The sequence below is a fragment of the Platalea leucorodia genome, assembly GCF_965183815.1.
Source record: "Platalea leucorodia genome assembly, chromosome: 26".
Classification (NCBI taxonomy): Eukaryota; Metazoa; Chordata; class Aves; order Pelecaniformes; family Threskiornithidae; genus Platalea; species Platalea leucorodia.
In genome coordinates this window covers 1,952,657-1,969,358 of record NC_138848.1, presented here as the reverse complement: position 1 = coordinate 1,969,358, position 16,702 = coordinate 1,952,657, and the positions used below count along the sequence as shown (strand labels likewise).

Here is a 16,702-nt window from a genome sequence, read left to right as displayed (position 1 = left end):
GCTGCTAACGCTGGCAACAGGCAAGCAGCAGGTCCTCTTCAGAGAAGGTGACACGCGTCTGAGCCTTTCTAAAGGGCCCTGGTAATTGCTGGGAACTGGGGCCCTGTGACAGTGATGGTAAGGCCGTCAGCCTGAAGGGAATGAGACACGGACTCCGCATACGAGTTCAGGCGAAGACAAGCGAAGAGCCTTTACTTTTACAATCTATCCCTTTTATAATATGATCTAGTGTTCACGAGCAAGCAAACCCCATTTCATCGGCTACTGTCTTTCGTCCACGCGTCTCTTCAGCGTTACTTATTGGTTCTTCAGGCTGGTGCATGCGAATTCCTCTTTCAGGAATGTCTCCAATCTCATCCTTATTTTTCTGCCTCTAAGTTTCACAAACTTGTTTGTAACAAGCCTCAAGGGCACAGCTGCATTCCTGCGAACCTGTAACAAGCCTCAAGGGCACAGCTGCATTCCTGCGAACCTGTAACAAGCCTCAAGGGCACAGCTGCATTCCTGTGAACCTGTAACAAGCCTCAAGGGCACAGCTGCATTCCTGCGAACCTGTAACAAGCCTCAAGGGCACAGCTGCATTCCTGCGAACCTGTAACAAGCCTCAAGGGCACAGCTGCATCTCGTCAAAGTAAGACACAATCTCATTTATTCCTACAAAGCCCCCTTTTTGTTTTTCTGTCACAAAAGCTTGTTTAATCATATTCTATAGCATTTTCTGTACCCAAGACACTAGACAAGAAACTATCATTATTGTAGTGCAAAATATTAGTAACAAGAAAAAACCCATTTTGATTAGAGACGTTATCCACCCGCCAATTCCCCAACTTGTTAGTAAGTGATTCAGCCAATCAAATCCATCACTGACTTGTAATTTGCTAACTTCAAATCTTTGATTGCTTTACGGATTAATTTGGAGTTATCTAATAAGTCATTCCCCATCAGTCTTCTTGGAGTTCAGTGTCTTCTGCTGTTGGTTCTTGTTATCCGATGCAAGAGCCGGTCTTATGCACCTTGCAGGTACCCACTTAGGTCCTACATCTGTTGAGACACAAGCATACCCTCGACCCCAAGTTAGTAGCCGCTATGGCCCTTCCCACCACCCAGTATTTAAATTTTTCATTATTGCCATCGCCTTCTCCTGTGGTATATGTGCCATTCCCGACTCCATAGCTTTAAAATGATTGACTATGGGTGTGACATCTTCATGTTGAAAAGGCAGCGATAAACGGTTTAGTACATATATAGCTTTTCCTAATCTGTTTTGGGGAGATTCCTGAGCTTCCCCCTCTTTTTGTTTTTGCAATAGAGTTTTTAAGGTTCTGTGTGCACGTTCTATAATAGCTTGCCCTGTGGGGGAATGGGGTATCCCTGTCTTATGAGTGATACCCCACGTGTGGAAAACTTTTTGTGTCGCATGGCTGACATATGCAGGGCCGTTACCTGTTTTTATTTCTTTTGGAATACCAAGCGCTGCAAAGGCAGCTCGGAAATGGCTTTGTACGTGCCGGCTAGTTTCACCTGTCATTGCAGTGGCCCAGATTGCATGGGAGTAGGTATCTATGGAAACGTGAACATATCTCTGCCGACCAAAGTCGGGTACATGAGTCACGTCAGTTTGCCAGAGCTGAAGGGAAGAGAGTCCCCTAGGGTTTGTCGCAAACAGTGGGCGGGATGGTTGTTGTTGACAGTCTGGACATGTTTGCACAACGAGTTTTGCATCCCCCCCTAGAGATTGCCAATTGTTTCACAAGAGCTTTGGCAGATTGGTGGAAAAATTGATGCGATAATTGAGCTTGAGAAAGTGTGTTTGGTACTGGGGTATGTAATGCAATGTTCGTTAGGTAGTCGGCTCGTGCGTTTCCTTCTGTAAAGAACCCGGGTAAGTTTGTATGGCTTCTAATGTGGATTATACAAGAGGGATGTTTTTGTTGTTCTATTAAGAATAATAGCTCCTTAAACTTCAAAACCAAGGCTTCTTTCAGTATATGTTTTAGTTGTGCCCTTTCAATGCGTTGCACAATTCCTACAGCGTATAGTGAGTGATACAATATTTAATGGAGTTAGAGGCCATTCTCTAAAAGCCATGGTAATGGCGTGCAACTCGACTAATTGAGGTGAACCCTCAATTTGTTCTATTTTGTGTTGCCATTGACCTTCTTTTTGCCATGTGATGACTGCTTTTCCTGTTTTCCCTGAGCCATCGGTGAACACCGTTTGACCCTTAACCGGTTGCCACTGGTATAGTGGCGCCTCTTCAATTTTCACATTATTGTAAAAGGTGAACATTTGGGGGGGGGGGGGGGGGCGATGAGTATCAGTTCTTCCACTAAACCCTGCTAAGGCCATTTGAAGCTCTAGACTATTTTGTAAGCACCAATCTAAGTAGTCCTTTACGACAGGAAGGACAATGAGATGAGGCTCTTCTCCAGCCATTTCTACAATTCGTTCTCTGCCCTTTTTTATCAAGGCGGCGAACGTTTCGATACGAGTAGCCAGGGTTTTCGCAGGTTGATGTGGCAAAACCACCCATTCCAACATCATGAGAGGGTCTACTCCTTTGTTCTCCCATTGTCCGATGATTGCTAGAGGCTGTTGGTTTTGGTTGCAGATATATAATTGCATGGGTAAATTTTCAAGTCGTCGGTGACATTGTTGCAGTGAGAGTTTTTCATTTATGATTCTCAGTGCGTTTTTTGCTTCGGTCGTCCATTGGCGTGGTGCGTTAATATCGGTATCTCCTTTAAGTAGCTCAAATAAGGGTGTTAATGTGTAGTTATCAATACCACACTGCGCTCTAATCCAATTTATGTTTCCCAATAGTTTTTGTACATCATTCGAGGTTTTTATGTCTGCTGAAATGATCACGTTTTGAGGTTGGATTCTTTGTTGTAAGATTTTCCACCCAAGATATTGCCATTTGAATTTTTTCTGGTGCGATTTGCAGTCCTTTGCTTTGCAATGCATATTTTAAAACAGGTAGTGCTTCACGCACCATGGTGTTCGTGGGGCCTGCTAGTAAAATGTCGTCCATATAGTGATAGATATACATTTCCGGGAATTTTAGTCGCACAGGACGTATGGCTTTAGCCACATATGTTTAACAGATCGTTGGAGAACTCTTCATTCCTTGAGGCAGGACAGTCCAGAGGTATCTATCCATTGGCTCGCCTCAGTTAATTTTTGGTACCGAAAACGCAAACCGCAGTGCATCCATAGGATGTAGGGGGATAGTAAAGAAGCACTCTTTTAAGTCTACTATGATTATGTCCCAGTTTCGGGGTATCGTTGTTGGCGAGGGCAAGCCGGGTTGGAGCGCTCCCGTTTCTTCCATAGCTTCGTTATTTGTCTCAAGTCATGTAGCAGTCGCCATTTTCCACTCTTCTTTTTTATAACAAATACAGGAGAATTCCAGGGGCTGGTTGTAGGAGTGATATGTCCTTGTTGAAGTTCTTCTTTGACCAGTTCTTGAAGGGCAGCGACCTTTTCTTTGGGGAGCGGCCATTGATCTATCCAAATGGCTGTTTCTTTTTTCCAAATAAGTTTCATTGTCGGTCGCTCATCAATGGCCGCTACTGAAAATTTTCAGGGCAATTTAAGGTGAAGCCGCAGTGGGACATTACGTCTCACCCGAACAGGCTCATGGGCAAATTTGTCACATATGGCCGTACAGTAAATGTAGACCCTTCTTGGGTATTGATATTGAGCAGGTGGGTACTTTGAAAGGTTTGAGAAAGGCCGCCGCCTCCAATCAAGCCCTCTGTGGGGGTGGCTATTAAATCTTTTGATTGAAGAGACAGAAAATGAGAGATAATAACAGGAATATTATTTTCGGACATATTCAGGTAGTTTTAACACATCCACAGCTTTACTTAGTCTGTCTGCTGGAGTGGCTCCTGGCATTCCCCCTTTTTGTTCTTGCAGGTTCAATTGTTTGTTGCAAGATTTTCCAGCCCAGATATTTCCAAGGCTCAGTTTTTTGCACTTTTTCAGGGTCTATTTCAAGTCCATATCTGTTTAGAGCTCGTCGTACCTCTTTTTCTTAGTTGTGGGCAATCTCTTTTAAAATGTCCCGTTTTACCACAGGAGAAACATGATTGCTGTACTTTCATTGCAGTGGCAAAAGCTGTAGCTAATGTTTCCATATGATGGGACATCGACTCCACCTTTTGGGTAGCTTCTATCATATCCATTAAGGAGGGATTTTTTTAGAGGCAAAAGCACTTTTTTTACAGTCCATATTCGCATTTTCAAAGGCTAATTTTAAGAGTAGGACCTCTCTTGCTTCTGCATTTTCGACTTGTTTTTCCAAAGCCTCCTATAGACGATCTAAGAATGAGATAGATCCCTCTCCTCTCCCTTGCTTTATTAACGTAAATTATTTTGTCGCTCTTCCGGCATCCGGCACTTTTAGTAATGCCTGTAAAGCAAGGTCTCTGCCTTGTGCTAATATCTCTGGTCGTAATCGTGCCCGTAACATTGGGTGATTTAACGGCGGATCCCCCATAAGCTGGGGGAGTCCTGCCCCTTGTAAAGGGTCGCCTTGTTGTCGCTGCATATTGATAATTGTGGCGTTTTGGCAGGCGGTACGCCAGGTGCTTTCAAAGATCACCTTTTGCGTTGGGGTCAATATAAGATTAGTAAGCGTGCATATATCCAATGGTACTATTTCATTTGTCAATATTCCCCGTAGCAGGGATTGTGTAAAAGGAGAACCCAGTCCATGCGCGGCAACTGTTTGTCGTAGATCTTTTAAAACATTATAGCCAAAAGGTTCCTGCTCATCGGGGACGTTTGCGTTGCTGCGTATGACAGGACACGCTATCGCTGAACAAAAAGCTGTATCTCCCGCTTGCAATGCTTGGTGTCTAATCTTTTGCCACCTTGTAGCAGGGGCTGACACCCCCCCATTCCTCGGGTGGCAATTGATGATGGGTTTGTGGAGTATCGGTATCAGGAGCGGTAGAGAAAGGCGGTAAGAATGCTGACGCAGCAGGGGCCGGGGGCGGGCAGGCGGGGAAGTGGAGGGGTACCGATCGCAGGGATCGGAAGGTCTAGCAGAGGTGTTGAAGCCATAGGAGCAGGTGAAGGAGAAAACGGCGCGGAGGGTAGCGGCGGGGCGGGGGTGGCTGCTGTTATCTTGTACCCGCACCGGAAGCGCGAACCCCGCGGTTTCTCCATCTTTCAACGCTTCCCTACGGAGCTGCTCCCACCGATCCCGGGGGTCGAAGGCTCGCTCAGGCTGTGCTACAGCCTGCGGCACGGGCGGCTGCATCGGACACGGGGGACAGGACGGAGTGGATTTCATTGGAATGGAACTTGGGGGAGGCGGTCTGAGTCCTGCTCCCTTGGTTGTTTCACCCAAGTTCTCAGACTTTTCATTTTCCCCCGAGTCTATAAGAGCTTCCTTGTCTTGGGGCTTGCTTTCACTCACTTCATCATTCCTTATCTGCGCCGCTTGAGCGACTGCGTTTTGTACCTTTTTTCTTTTTTTTCTTTTTTTTTTTTTCCTTTTTTTTTTTTCTGTTTTTCAGCTTGTCATGAGCACAAGGTCTCAGTCACTAATCACCAAGTGGTCATGACTTCAGTGGTGGTGGTGTCCCCTCTGGACGCCGCCTCCCAAATCGTCTGCCCTCCTGTTCCCAAGTTTTCACATCAAATACTGCAGAGACTGTAGAAGGAGTCCCTTGCTTTTGTAAGAACATCAGTAATAATTTTATTTTATATGCGTCATACTTCACTCCTCGTTTCGCTAATAGCTGCATTAAAAGTTTAACTATAGCTGCTTCTTGAGCTGATATGTTAGCTCCCATGATTACTGCCCAGCTGCTCACCTGTTTCTTAAGGTGATGTCCCGGGATTAAAGCCGCGGTCCTGCCGTCAGCTTGAGTCATTCAGCTGGGGTTCCCTCCGGACACTACTTGCAGCGCTGCCTCCTCCGGATCACGTCGTGGTCACCATTTGAAGGGAATGAGACACGGACTCCGCATACGAGTTCAGGCGAAGACAAGCGAAGAGCCTTTATTTTTACAATCTATCCCTGTTATAATATGATCTAGTGTTCAAACCCCATTTCATCGGCTACTGTCTTTCGTCCACGCGTCTCTTCAGCGTTACTTATTGGTTCTTCCAAGCTGGTGCACGCGAATTCCTCTTTCAGGGATGTCTCCAATCTCATCCTTATTTTTCTGCCTCTAAGTTTCACAAACTTGTTTGTAACAAGCCTCAAGGGCACAGCTGCATTCCTGCGAACCTGTAACAAGCCTCAAGGGCACAGCTGCATCTCGTCAAAGTAAGACACAATCTCATTCCTACAGTCAGCCTGCAGCTCTGTGGCAGTTAAAACTCCCACTGAAACAGTTTGGATGGTGGATGCTGTTCTGTTTTGTTTTGGGTACTCGTTTCATTGAGCTAGAATTATTTCTTTGCAATTAGGTGGCGGGGATCTTCTTGCACGGGTTTTCTCTTGCTGGAGCACGTCCTGACAGCCTTTGTCATCCAGAGCTTTCCCCTCTGTTCCTTGGAGGGGTGATGTCCAGAAATGGGGAACGACTGCTGTGAGGAAGGGCTTCACCAGCAGGCTTGGCTTTTGGGAATGCCCAAAGGCGACGGACGTGGCTGGTGCTCATCCCTGAATGTTGATGTGCTGACAATCTAGAGTGAAGGCTGGGGTGTTTCTGGTGGCACCCAGGCTTAGCCAGGTGTTTTCTATTAGACACAGAACTTAAAAGGGACTTAAAAGTGTATAGTGCGACCACAAGAGAGCTTGGTGGTGGGTGGGAAGTGGAATGGACTGTGTCCTTCTATGGAGGCCATGGCAGCGGTCTCCCTGTAGGTGCTGGCTTTAAGTTGGACAAGCACGCGTCATCCTCTCTGCACCCTTGACGTACTCTCCTCCTTCTTCCTTTTGCCCTCCCTCCATACCTGTCTGACTCCTAGGCTGGTGGGTTGTATTATTTTCCTTATGGATGACCCTGCACACCATCGGTAGTGGAACTGTGCGGTGGCACGGAAAGGTAGCTCTGGATGGTAGCTCTTTTCTTCAGCACAGGAAGGACCTGGAGGTGCTGGAGAGGGTCCAGAGGAGGCCACAAAAGTGATGAGAGGGCTGGAAGACCTCTGCTATGAGGAAAGGCTGAAAGAGCTGGAGTTGTTCATCCTGGAGAACAGCGTGGAACTGGCTGCCAGGTCCTTAGGCCCACACGGGCACTTCGTGATTGCTGGGTGTCCCTTTTACAGGTTTCACTGCTTTGACAGAGAAATTCCTCCAGCGGAGCAGCACAGAGAGAGGCACTGATGAGCTGGCGCAAACCCTCAATTACTACATGTGTGACATTTTGAAGGGTAAGGGCCGTGCTGTCGGACTCTCTGGCATTGGGCCGTGAGGCTGCTCGTGGAGGGTGGAGGCCGACATGCTGGGCAGCCTGGTCCTGCCTCCGAGGAAGGGCTGGGGCTTTCTGTGGCCCAGAGGAACAGCCAGAGCAGCCAGGGTCTCCTGGCGAGTCGGGACCAGCGCAGGTCCTTTCTGCTCCCCGCTTTCTCAGCAGCCACCTCTGTGCCTCTGGCGTGAACACCCGGCTCCGTGATGCGTTAGGGCCCCCAGCAGGCTGAGGGCATCCGGCAAGTGCCAGTGCGCAAGCGACCCGAGGATGCTGGCGCTGATGTGTGTGTGTGTGTTTGTGTGTGACCCTCACGAGCCCCTCAGCACAGGGGACATCGTGACCCTTCCGAGCTGACCGTGAGCACGTCGTGGCCACCCCTTCAGCAGCACTTGTAGAGCAAAGCAAGGGAGTCCTCAAAGGTGAGGAAGGGTCTGGAGCATCTCTGCTACGAGGAAAGGCTCAGAGAGCTGGGACCGCTTAGCCTAGAGGAGAGAAGGCTCAGGGGGATCTTAGGAATGTGTCTAAAAGCTGAAGGAAGGGTGCAAGGAGGACAGAGCCAGGCTCTTTCCAGTGGTGCGCAGTGTCAGCAGCAGAGGCCACACCGTGGGCACGCTCTGCAACACAGGAGGGTCCCTCCGTACGTCAGAAAGCACTTTTTGACTGTGGGGGTGACTGAGCAGTGGCCCAGGTTGCCCAGGGAGATTGTGGAGTCGCCCTCCTCAGAGCTATTCAAAAGCCATCTAGCCACCGTCCTGGGCAGCTGGCACCGCGCAGCCCTGCTTGAGCAGCGTGGTTGGACCAGACAGACCCCAGAGGTCCCTTCCAGCCTCCACCTTTCCGAGACTTGGTGGCATCTCGAGGCCCTGCCTGCTGTGTGGGTGCCAGGGCTGGGGCCACTGTGAGCCTGGGAGACGGGCCGGAGTGGTGCTTTCCTGAGCTGTGCCCCACGGTGCACCCTCGCCCAGGTGCTCCTCTCCGGGCAGAGGGGCTTGCTCTGTGGCTTCTGGAAGAAGGTGGCCGCACGACTCTTCCTTTTCCTCCCTCTGTCCGCAGAGATGCTGAGTTTTGGAGGAGACATCTTGAAGTTTGCCGGTACGTACTCGGGACGATGATGCCCACGCGTACTGATCTGCAGCATTTAACTGATGTGGCGGCCGTTTGCTCTGCTCTCCTTCTCAAGAGGCTCTGTGCAGCACCTTGAGCCAGCTACCCCCCGAGTAGGATGCCCTCCCCCTCCACAACGCCCGTCTCCCCGCTTGGGCTTCAGATGAGCTTCTGAACAGCTGAGATGCTGGGGACTGTAGAGCTCCAAACGTTCCCTATGTCAGTTGTGCTTCTCCCTCTCTCTCTCTCACCAGGCATCTCCGCAGGGCCCATGAGCCTCCTGATTGCCGGAGACGGGAGGCGGCAGTACTTCTGTATCTATGGCCAGGCCCTGGCTGAAGTTCGTGAGGCCGAGGAGCTTGCGAATGCAGGTGAAGTTGTCCTCTCAGCCACCGCCTGGGAGCTCTGTGTGCAGCGCCGGCTCAGGACCAAGCGTCTTGAAGGCAAAAGAGCTGTGAAGGTAGGTGGATGGGACGGCCTCTAGAGCCGTTCTGAGGAGCCGGACCTGGCCACCAAGGAGGGAGGTGTCAGAAGGCTGAGGAGCTGAATGTGGCTCACAGTTGTAGCTGTGAAAGCGGGCAGGTGGCTGAAGCTCTTGTCCTTCCCTCTCGGGGGTAACTGTGGGCCGGGCTTGCTTGGTGTGAGGGGTCGGGAGGCACTGGACGGGTTTTGGGCCCACCAGCAATGTCCTCTGTGGGTCACGGAGCTGTTGTTGACAGCTGGGGATGCTTGGAGGATGCCTGCCCAGCTCCGGTGCTTCTGAGGAAGCGCTGCAGTCCCATCGCGCCGGGTGGGCTTGTTCTCCCCTTTCCTGGGCAGTGACGGTGGAGGGCAGGCTCTGTCCCCTGGGACTGCTGGGGAGGCCAGTGGCAGTGCTTTCATTCTGTGTGTCTTCAGGTTACAGGCATGGATCAGATGTCTCAGTCAGAATGCCAAGACGCTTTACGCAAGCTTGTACACTGCCAAATGAGTCGCCCCTCGGAAGAGGAAAGTGAGTGCAACCTTCCCCTTGTTCTGCGATTGCCGAGGAAGGGGGGGGCCTGGCCGCTTCGGGGGCCAGAGAGGAAGCACCGCCACCCTCTTCCCCCTTTCGGGCAGCACTCGTGCTTTTGGTCCTCCTGTGCGTGAGCTGGGGCATCGCTGCTGCCGCCGCCTCCTTCCAGGGGACAGCTCCGCCCTGAGCGTCTGGAGGTGGCAACACGAGCAAACGCACAAGACTCTTTCTGCCCCATTTCCAGTGCCGGCCCCTGCTTTCCAACACCTCGTAGTCCCATCCTCCCAGCCATCACCTGCGTTTTCTCTCCTCAGGTGCCCCGAGTCCTGCTCTTCTCTTGCCCACTGATCCTGATGCGGAGGAGGTGATTATGAAGTACATCCCAGAAGCTGCTCTCAGGAAGGTACGGCCAGGCCACCGCTGCGGGGGGGCTGCTGCATTTTTGGAGGGCAGAAGAAGGGGTGCGTGGCAGAGATGGAGTTCTCACGAGAACAGACCAACAAAAGAAAACGCACCCTGAGACGACATGGCAGGGAATCGGAGCCGAGGGGCACTGGTGCTGCACCGTTGCGAGCGTTGTCCTCGGAGAGAGACGGGTGGCGGGAGGCGGTCTTGCGTCGCTCCGTCTTTTCCGTGGGTGTGGTTCTGGATGTGCTGCGGACGTGGCGGTGGGCTAAAAGGGAGATTCTCCTGAAGCGCCTAGAGCATCCCTGAGGGTCTTCCCTCATGTCCATGCCTGTCCCAAGATGGGGTGTCACCGGAGCGCCTTTCTCTCCTTTGTCATTTGTGTTATGGTTCGGTATCTGCCTGCCGCAGGCTGGGCAGCCTGCCCGCCATTTGCACCGGGAGGAGGATTATCCCTTCCTCCGGTAGTACCTGCTCTTGCCAGTACGCCTGCTCTCCCTCGGTATCTGGTGTGGGCAGCGAGCCCCCGGGAGAGCAGGATGGCGAAGCTGTCGTGCTCTTGTCTTACAGCTTGATGACAGAGTGCCGCCGGACCTCTTCTCTGAGCTACGGCCAGTCACCAGCCTCTTCGTCCACCTGCAGCTGGCTGCAGATATCAACGCAGTGGATCTGTGCACCATCCTCCACAACGTCAGCAGGATGACGCTAGAAATCCTCAGTCCTCACAAGGCTGAAGTGAACAAAGTCCTCCTGTTTGATAAAGTGAGCGTGGGGGAGCGATCGCCTCCCCGCGCCCCGAGAGGGTGGGCAGCGAGCAAGAGGGAGCGACTCCCTCTTGGGCATTGTAGCAAGGCGTGCTGCATCTGTCCTTGGCAGGGCTGCACGTTCCTCTGTCTGTTTGGACTCCCTGGAGTAAAGCTGCCCTGTGAGAGCCTTCACGCCTTGCAGAGCGCTCTTCAGATCTTCGCCTTGTGCTCCACGATGCGCGTGGAGATACAGTGAGTCAGCGTGTGGCGGGGCGGGGGCGTGCACGCTGCCTGGGACAGTGCAAGGGGCCTTTACCAGAAAGAGATGTGCCTTCTAGCTTGCCCTGCCTTGTCCCTGGCAGGCAGGAGGCAGTGCCCTGAGAGGTGGCAGGGCCCTGCCACCTGAGGTCAAGTTTCTGTCGCCGCAGGTGGTGACATCGTGGGCGCCACCTTCCCTCCCTCTTTGCTCACGAGAGGGCTGCGGCCTGCTGCAGGTCGCAGCTCAGGGAACGTGGCCTCGGGGGAAGTGTCCAAAACTTCCTGCGTGCGCTCTACCCCTGTCCCTTGTCCCTTGCAACATGGGTATGTTGCGCCCCCGAGCTCTCCATGGCCCCAAGACCCGTGCCGGCAGGGCAGGACAGCAGGCGGCCCAGGCTAGCGCCGAGGGGAGGTGCGGGAAGGGATGAAGCTGGGTGGGCAGGACCGCGCCTGGGGCGCTGCTGAAGCCGCCCTGTTTCCCGGTGTGCCAGGGCGGTGTCTGTTGCGGTGACCAGCGGGACAGTGTTCTGCGGAGTCACTGGCCACCCTCAGAGGCATGAATACACAGGTACGAGGCGTGTGTCAGAGGCGCGGGAGGCTGGCGTGGGCCTGCTTAAGCACAGCAGTCTGGAAGAGGAAGGCGCGCTGGGAGAGGGCTTGCCCAGCAGCCGGCCAGGAAGGGCCTAGGCAGCGCCGGTCCTGGCGCGGGGCGGGAGAAGGGGCTCCGTGGCCGGTTGTTCCCCTGGGTTCTGCTGACCCCGTTGTGGGGTTGGCCTGTGCCGGAGGCGAGGCAGCCCTTGGCCTGGAAGGGCACCGCAGGGCTGGTGGCACAGGTCCAGCAACACGTGCTCTCCCTCTCTCTGTCTCCAGCCATTGGCCAGAAGGTGAATTTGGCAGCCCGGATGATGGTGCACTACCCTGGGCTGGTGTCCTGTGATGCAGTGACCTACGCCGCCTCTCGGCTGCCCCCTTGCTGCTTCAAGGAGCTGCCGGAGAGAGAGATGAAAGGCGTTAGCCATGCTGGCACTCTCTATCAATACGTGGGGATCACCAAGGAGAGGTGAGGGTCCTCTGAGAGGGCTGCCTGAGGGGACGGTGGCACCAAAGGCGCAGCCTTGGCCTGCAAAGAGGAGTCCTGCAGAGAGAGACCAAGCTGCTCTCCCCTCCCTCTGGCTGAGACGGTCGGAAGCCCTGGCGTGGGAGGCTTTCTGCCTCTCTCCCCTGCTGTCTCCTGCTGCTGAGAGGGCGGGAGCGAAGCCACAGGGATGGAGAAGGTTCGTCTGTCTCGGTAGACGCAACCTGGCCTCGCAGGCTCTGTACAAATGGCTTTTGACTGTGCTTGCTCCACCACGTGCCCAAGGAGGCTTTTGTCCCGGCTGCTTCTGAGCGGGAAGTTTTAGGCCAGTCCATGTTGTCCATGTCCGTGTCCATGGCCTGTGCCTCACCTCCGGCACAGGCCAACCAGTCCAGTTTCCCATGGGGACACGGGGACATAACGGGCCACTCTTCCTCCTGTCTTCCTGCTGAAGTCTCCGGCTCTTCCTCTGAGCCAGGATTTGACCACCTCTTTGGATGACGGTTTGAACGTTAACATTGCCATCTCTTGGAAGCTACAGGAAGACTTGAGCCAAAGGTGCCGGGTGCTTGGCATCCCCACCCATTCAGGGACACAAGTCCTTCTTTCCAAGACACTTGTTTTTGTTGGCCAATGGGGTAGAGCTGTCTGCTAGCCAACAACACGGCCTGGCTTCTTTTGCGTGTCTCCGGTTTCTCTGGGTTTGGCCTCTGGTGATGGGCTCTCGATACGTTCTCCCGTCCCGCCATGGCCGTTGGGCTTCGGTATGCTTGAAGCTGTCCTAGCGTGCAGCCTGAACTTTGGCTGGGGGAGCGTGCAGAGAATAACACGCTGCTCGAAAGAAAAGCAGGTACCCGAGGAGCACGCCCTGCCCCTCCAGGCCAGGCTGCTTCTCGCCAGCTAATTGACTTGTGTTTTCTTTTGCCCTGCTTCTAGCATGTTTGGCATGGGTCTTACCAAGGAGAGGTCAGAGTACGTCCCCTTGCTGGGTAGGTAGAGAACGCCTTGCTCTTCTGAACCCCGGGTTCTTCCCCTTGGTAACTTTTAGTGCCACGCTGGGAAGGGAGAAGCTTTTGCCAGGGATGGTGTTGCCTGCAGCGGCCCTAACGCTGGTGGGCTGAGATACAGACAGCTTCGTAGGTAAAGCAAAAGCTGCGCATGCGCGCAAGGCAGACTCAGGCGTTCGTTCCCTGCTTCCCGTCGGCAGGCAGGTGTCTAGCCATTTCCAGGAAAGCATCACGCGTAACGGTGCCTCGGGAAGACAAACGCCGTAACTCCGAACGTCCCCCCTCCTCCTTCTTTCCCGCAGCTTTTCTTGCTGAGCACGGCGTCCTATGGTGTGGAATAGGCCTTTGGGCAGTCGGGGTCAGCGGTCGCGGCTGTGCCCCCTCCCAGCTTCTTGCGCAACCCCAGCCTGCGCGCTGGCGGGGCGGCGTGAGAAACGGAAAAGGCCTTGACGCTGCGCAAGCGCTCTTCTGCAATAACTAAAACATCGTTGTGTTAGCCCCACTGATGTTTGGTCAGCCATCCAAAACATAGCACCACATGAGCTGGGAACCCAGCCATGGGCGCCTAAGGGGGACGGGGACCCACTCACGGGGTGCAGGGACACACCGACGAGCACTCACGGGGGGCAGGGACACACCCACGGGTGACGTGGACCCACCCATGGATGCCCACGGGGTACGGTACTCACTCCCGGGGGGCAGGGACACACCCATGGGCACCCATGAGGGCAGGGACCCACCCACGGGGGCTGGGAACACACTCATGGGTGCCCACGGGGGCCGGGAGCCACCCATGGGGTGCAGGGGCACCCGCGGGCTGATGCTGCGCCAGAAACCCATCGGTGGGTGCTGGGTGCGGGGGCCGGGGACCCCAGACCCCGGGGGGGGGGGGGGCGGGGGAAGGGCCCGGGTGCCTGGGTCCTGTTGGGGGGCGGGTGGGGGATTTGGGTGCCCTTTGTCCAGTTTTGGGTGGGATTTGGGTGCCCTGGTCTCATTTTGGGGGGGTTGGGTGCCCTCAATCCCCTTTTGGGTCAGATTTGGATGCCCTGGGTCCCTTTTTGGGTGGGATTCGGGTGCCCTTGGACAGTTTTGGGTGGGATTTGGGTGCCTGGGTCCCGTTTGGGGGCATTTGGGTGCCTGGGTCCATTTTTGGGTGGGATTTGGGTGCCTGGGTCCCGTTTGGGTGGGATTTGTGCGGGATCCGGAGCCCCCCCCGGCCGCCGGGGCCCCCCCAGTGCCCGCACCCCTCCCCCCCGGGGGGCAGCTCTTGGCGCCTTTACAACTTGGGGCAACGGGGGGGGAGGGGGAGTCCCCCCAAACCCCTGCGCCGCAAAGGGCCCTTGGTGAAGCAGACGAAGGTGGAGGAGGGGGGGCGGGGGGCCCGGCAGGGGGCGGCGGGGGAGGGGAGAAGAGTTCCATCGCCATCCCCACCGTCGTGGTCAAGGCCCCCTCCTGCGGGTCTGGATCGGTAACGGGGGGAGCGGGAGGCGCCGCCGGCCACCGCTCGGGACAAGGATTCCCTTCACCGAGGTCAACGGGACCGGGGGAAGGCTGCGGCTGGCTCGAGTCCCCCGCTCTTCCAGCCTCCGAGAGCGCTGGCGACCGCCGCCGGCCGCCGGCCTTCGCCCTCGATCCCCGCAGAGGGGCCTGCCGCTCCCTCCCGTGCCGCTCTGCCAACGGCCGCTCGCCGGCCCTGCTCCGGAGAGGCGTCACCGCTCGCTCCTGCGGTACGGACCGGTACGGCACCGCCCCCGCGCAGCTCCCAGACGGCCGACTCCGCCCACGGGGGGGCGCCAGCGACGCCGGCTTTTACGGTGACGTAACTGGAGGCAGCGAAGAGCGGCGACCCCTTGGGCAGCTCCGGGGAAGCGGAGGGGACACCAGGTCTACCCCTGAGCCGCGGAAATGCGACCAAGTCCCGCCGGAGCCGGGTAGACCTGGCCGCCCTGTCCGACGGACGCTCCGGCAGCGACGGGCCGGGGTCGCCGGCCGCCGCTGGCGGCCGACCCGGGCTCCCGGAGCCGGGTAGACCTGGCAGCCGACTGCGGAGCCGGGTAGACCTGGCAGCCGCTGCCGGCTCCGGAGCCGGGTGGACCTGGTCCGGGTCCCGGCGCCGCCGGGCGCTCGGCGGCTTTTGCTGTTGGTTTCGCGGTGCGGGGTTTGGGGGGGGGGGGGGGTGCGCGTTTTGTTCCTTTTGTTTTTCCCCGCTTGCCATCGTTTTATTTGACTTTGATTTTTTAAAATAAACTAAATAGATTAAAACGCGCATCTGCGACCCTGCAGACGCGCCCGCCCCGTGCGACATACGCGTCTCAGGCAGACAGACAGGCAGACAAGACAGACAAGACACACCCACACCCATACACCCCCCCCCCCCCCGCTGCAGTTGCAGACCCGCAGCCCGGCACGCGCGGCCCCCCCCCGACCCCAGACCCGCCGGCGCCCCGGAGCGGCGGGGGGGGGGGGTGGGGGTGTCCCCCCGTTGCCCGGCAACCGGGCCCCGCCCGCAGGGAAAGGGCAGCGGCTCCCGCCGCGCCCGCGGCCCCGCGCTCCGCCGCGGCGGCAGCGGCAGGGAGGGGAGGCTGGCGCAGAGGCTGGGGCGAGCGGCCGGCGAGCAGGCGGGGGCCCGGCGCAGAGGGAGGCTGGGGGCGGGGCGGGGCCCGCGTCTCTTTTCGGAGAAGATTTCTGTGTGGGTCGGTGAGGGGGTTTCTCCTTCCCTTTTGTGTTTTTGCTCCTCAACCGCCCACCGCACCGCACCGCACACACACGCCCCCCCCCCCCCTTGGCGTTCGCTCGGTTTCCGCCCGCGGCGGGGGCGGGCAGGCGCGCAGCAGCGCGAGTGACCGAGCGAGCGGGAGAGGAAGGCGGGAGCCGGGGCACGGGCACGGCGGGGCAGCGGCTCGGCAGCCGGGGCGAGAGACCGCCCGCCCCCGGGACTCCCCTCCGCCGCCCGGGCACGGAGCCGGCAGGAATGCCGCTGGGTCCTAAAGTCTCCCGCCTGCCTTCCCCGGGGCGGCGAACGGGCGGGGGGGGCCGCCGCGCTCGCCGGTCGAAGCCGCCCCTGGGAAAGCAGCCGCCGCCGGCCTCGGCCCGGGCAGAGCCCTGGGTCCCCAGGGCCGGGCTCCAGCGCCCGCGCGGCAGGGCCCCGGCCGGGGCCGGCGGGGAGAGAGGCGGGCCGCGCTTCTGACAGGCGGCCGTCGGCGTTTCCGTCGCCGGCGGGATGCGTCGGAGCGGCGAGTCCCGCCGAGAGGCCGGGCCCGGCGGCCTCAGGCGAGGGGGGACGGCTCCTTTGCCGGCGGCGGGGAGGCGGCCCGGGGCGGGCCCGATCTTCCGGCACGGCGGCCGCGAGAGCGCCTCGTCTCCGAGGACGCTCGGCTGAGTCGGCCCGGGCCGCGGGGAGCGTTTGCCGGGCACGGGGCCGGCCAGGACTTTGCTCAGAGGCCTGCGAGACCGCCGTCCCTCGGAGGCCCGGCCGCGTCCCCGGAGAGGCCTTCTCGGGGACGGAGGCCCGTCCCGGGAATCGCTGGGCCGGGCCGGGCTGGGCCGGGCCGGGCTGGGCCGGGCTGGGCCGGGGCGGGCGAGAGGCCCGTCCGGCTGACGAGTGACGGCCCGCGCTGTTCTCCGCTCCGGCCAGGCCCCGAGGCGACGTGGAAGGGGCTTGCCGCCCCAGGCCGAAAGCAGCCTCGCCCGGAGCCCCCGCGGAAGGTAGGCCGGCGACCCCCCGCCGCGGC

The 16,702-nt window shown here is 57.2% G+C and overlaps 1 protein-coding gene across 2 annotated transcripts; it reads left to right on the top strand.

The window, feature by feature from the left end:
* Window positions 1-9,443: 9,443 nt before the first annotated feature.
* On the top strand, window positions 9,444-13,209 carry LOC309600852 (adenylate cyclase type 10-like). 2 transcript variants are annotated; one of them, XR_014230480.1, is made up of 6 exons: window positions 9,444-9,477; window positions 9,795-9,883; window positions 10,456-10,647; window positions 10,762-10,883; window positions 11,760-11,949; window positions 12,901-13,209. XR_014230480.1 is itself a non-coding variant. In XM_082333478.1 (5 exons), exons 1-5 carry the CDS (start codon window positions 9,453-9,455, stop codon window positions 11,824-11,826), a joined length of 495 nt encoding a protein of 164 aa, XP_082189604.1. In that variant the 5' UTR covers window positions 9,444-9,452; the 3' UTR covers window positions 11,827-12,086. The 2 variants fall into 2 exon arrangements, 1 of the variants encoding a protein (XP_082189604.1); XM_082333478.1 differs by lacking the exon at window positions 12,901-13,209 and having other exon boundaries at window positions 11,760-12,086.
* The last annotated feature ends 3,493 nt before the right edge of the window (window positions 13,210-16,702 follow it).

Excerpts from the sequence above, each read along its gene's own strand:
- LOC309600852 (XM_082333478.1), top strand. The coding sequence starts at position 9,453 with ATGAGTCGCCCCTCGGAAGAGGAAA. Across the intron at positions 9,884-10,455 it reads CAGAAGCTGCTCTCAGGAAG|CTTGATGACAGAGTGCCGCC; the intron begins GTACGGCCAGGC and ends CTTGTCTTACAG. Across the intron at positions 10,648-10,761 it reads AAGTCCTCCTGTTTGATAAA|GGCTGCACGTTCCTCTGTCT; the intron begins GTGAGCGTGGGG and ends TGTCCTTGGCAG.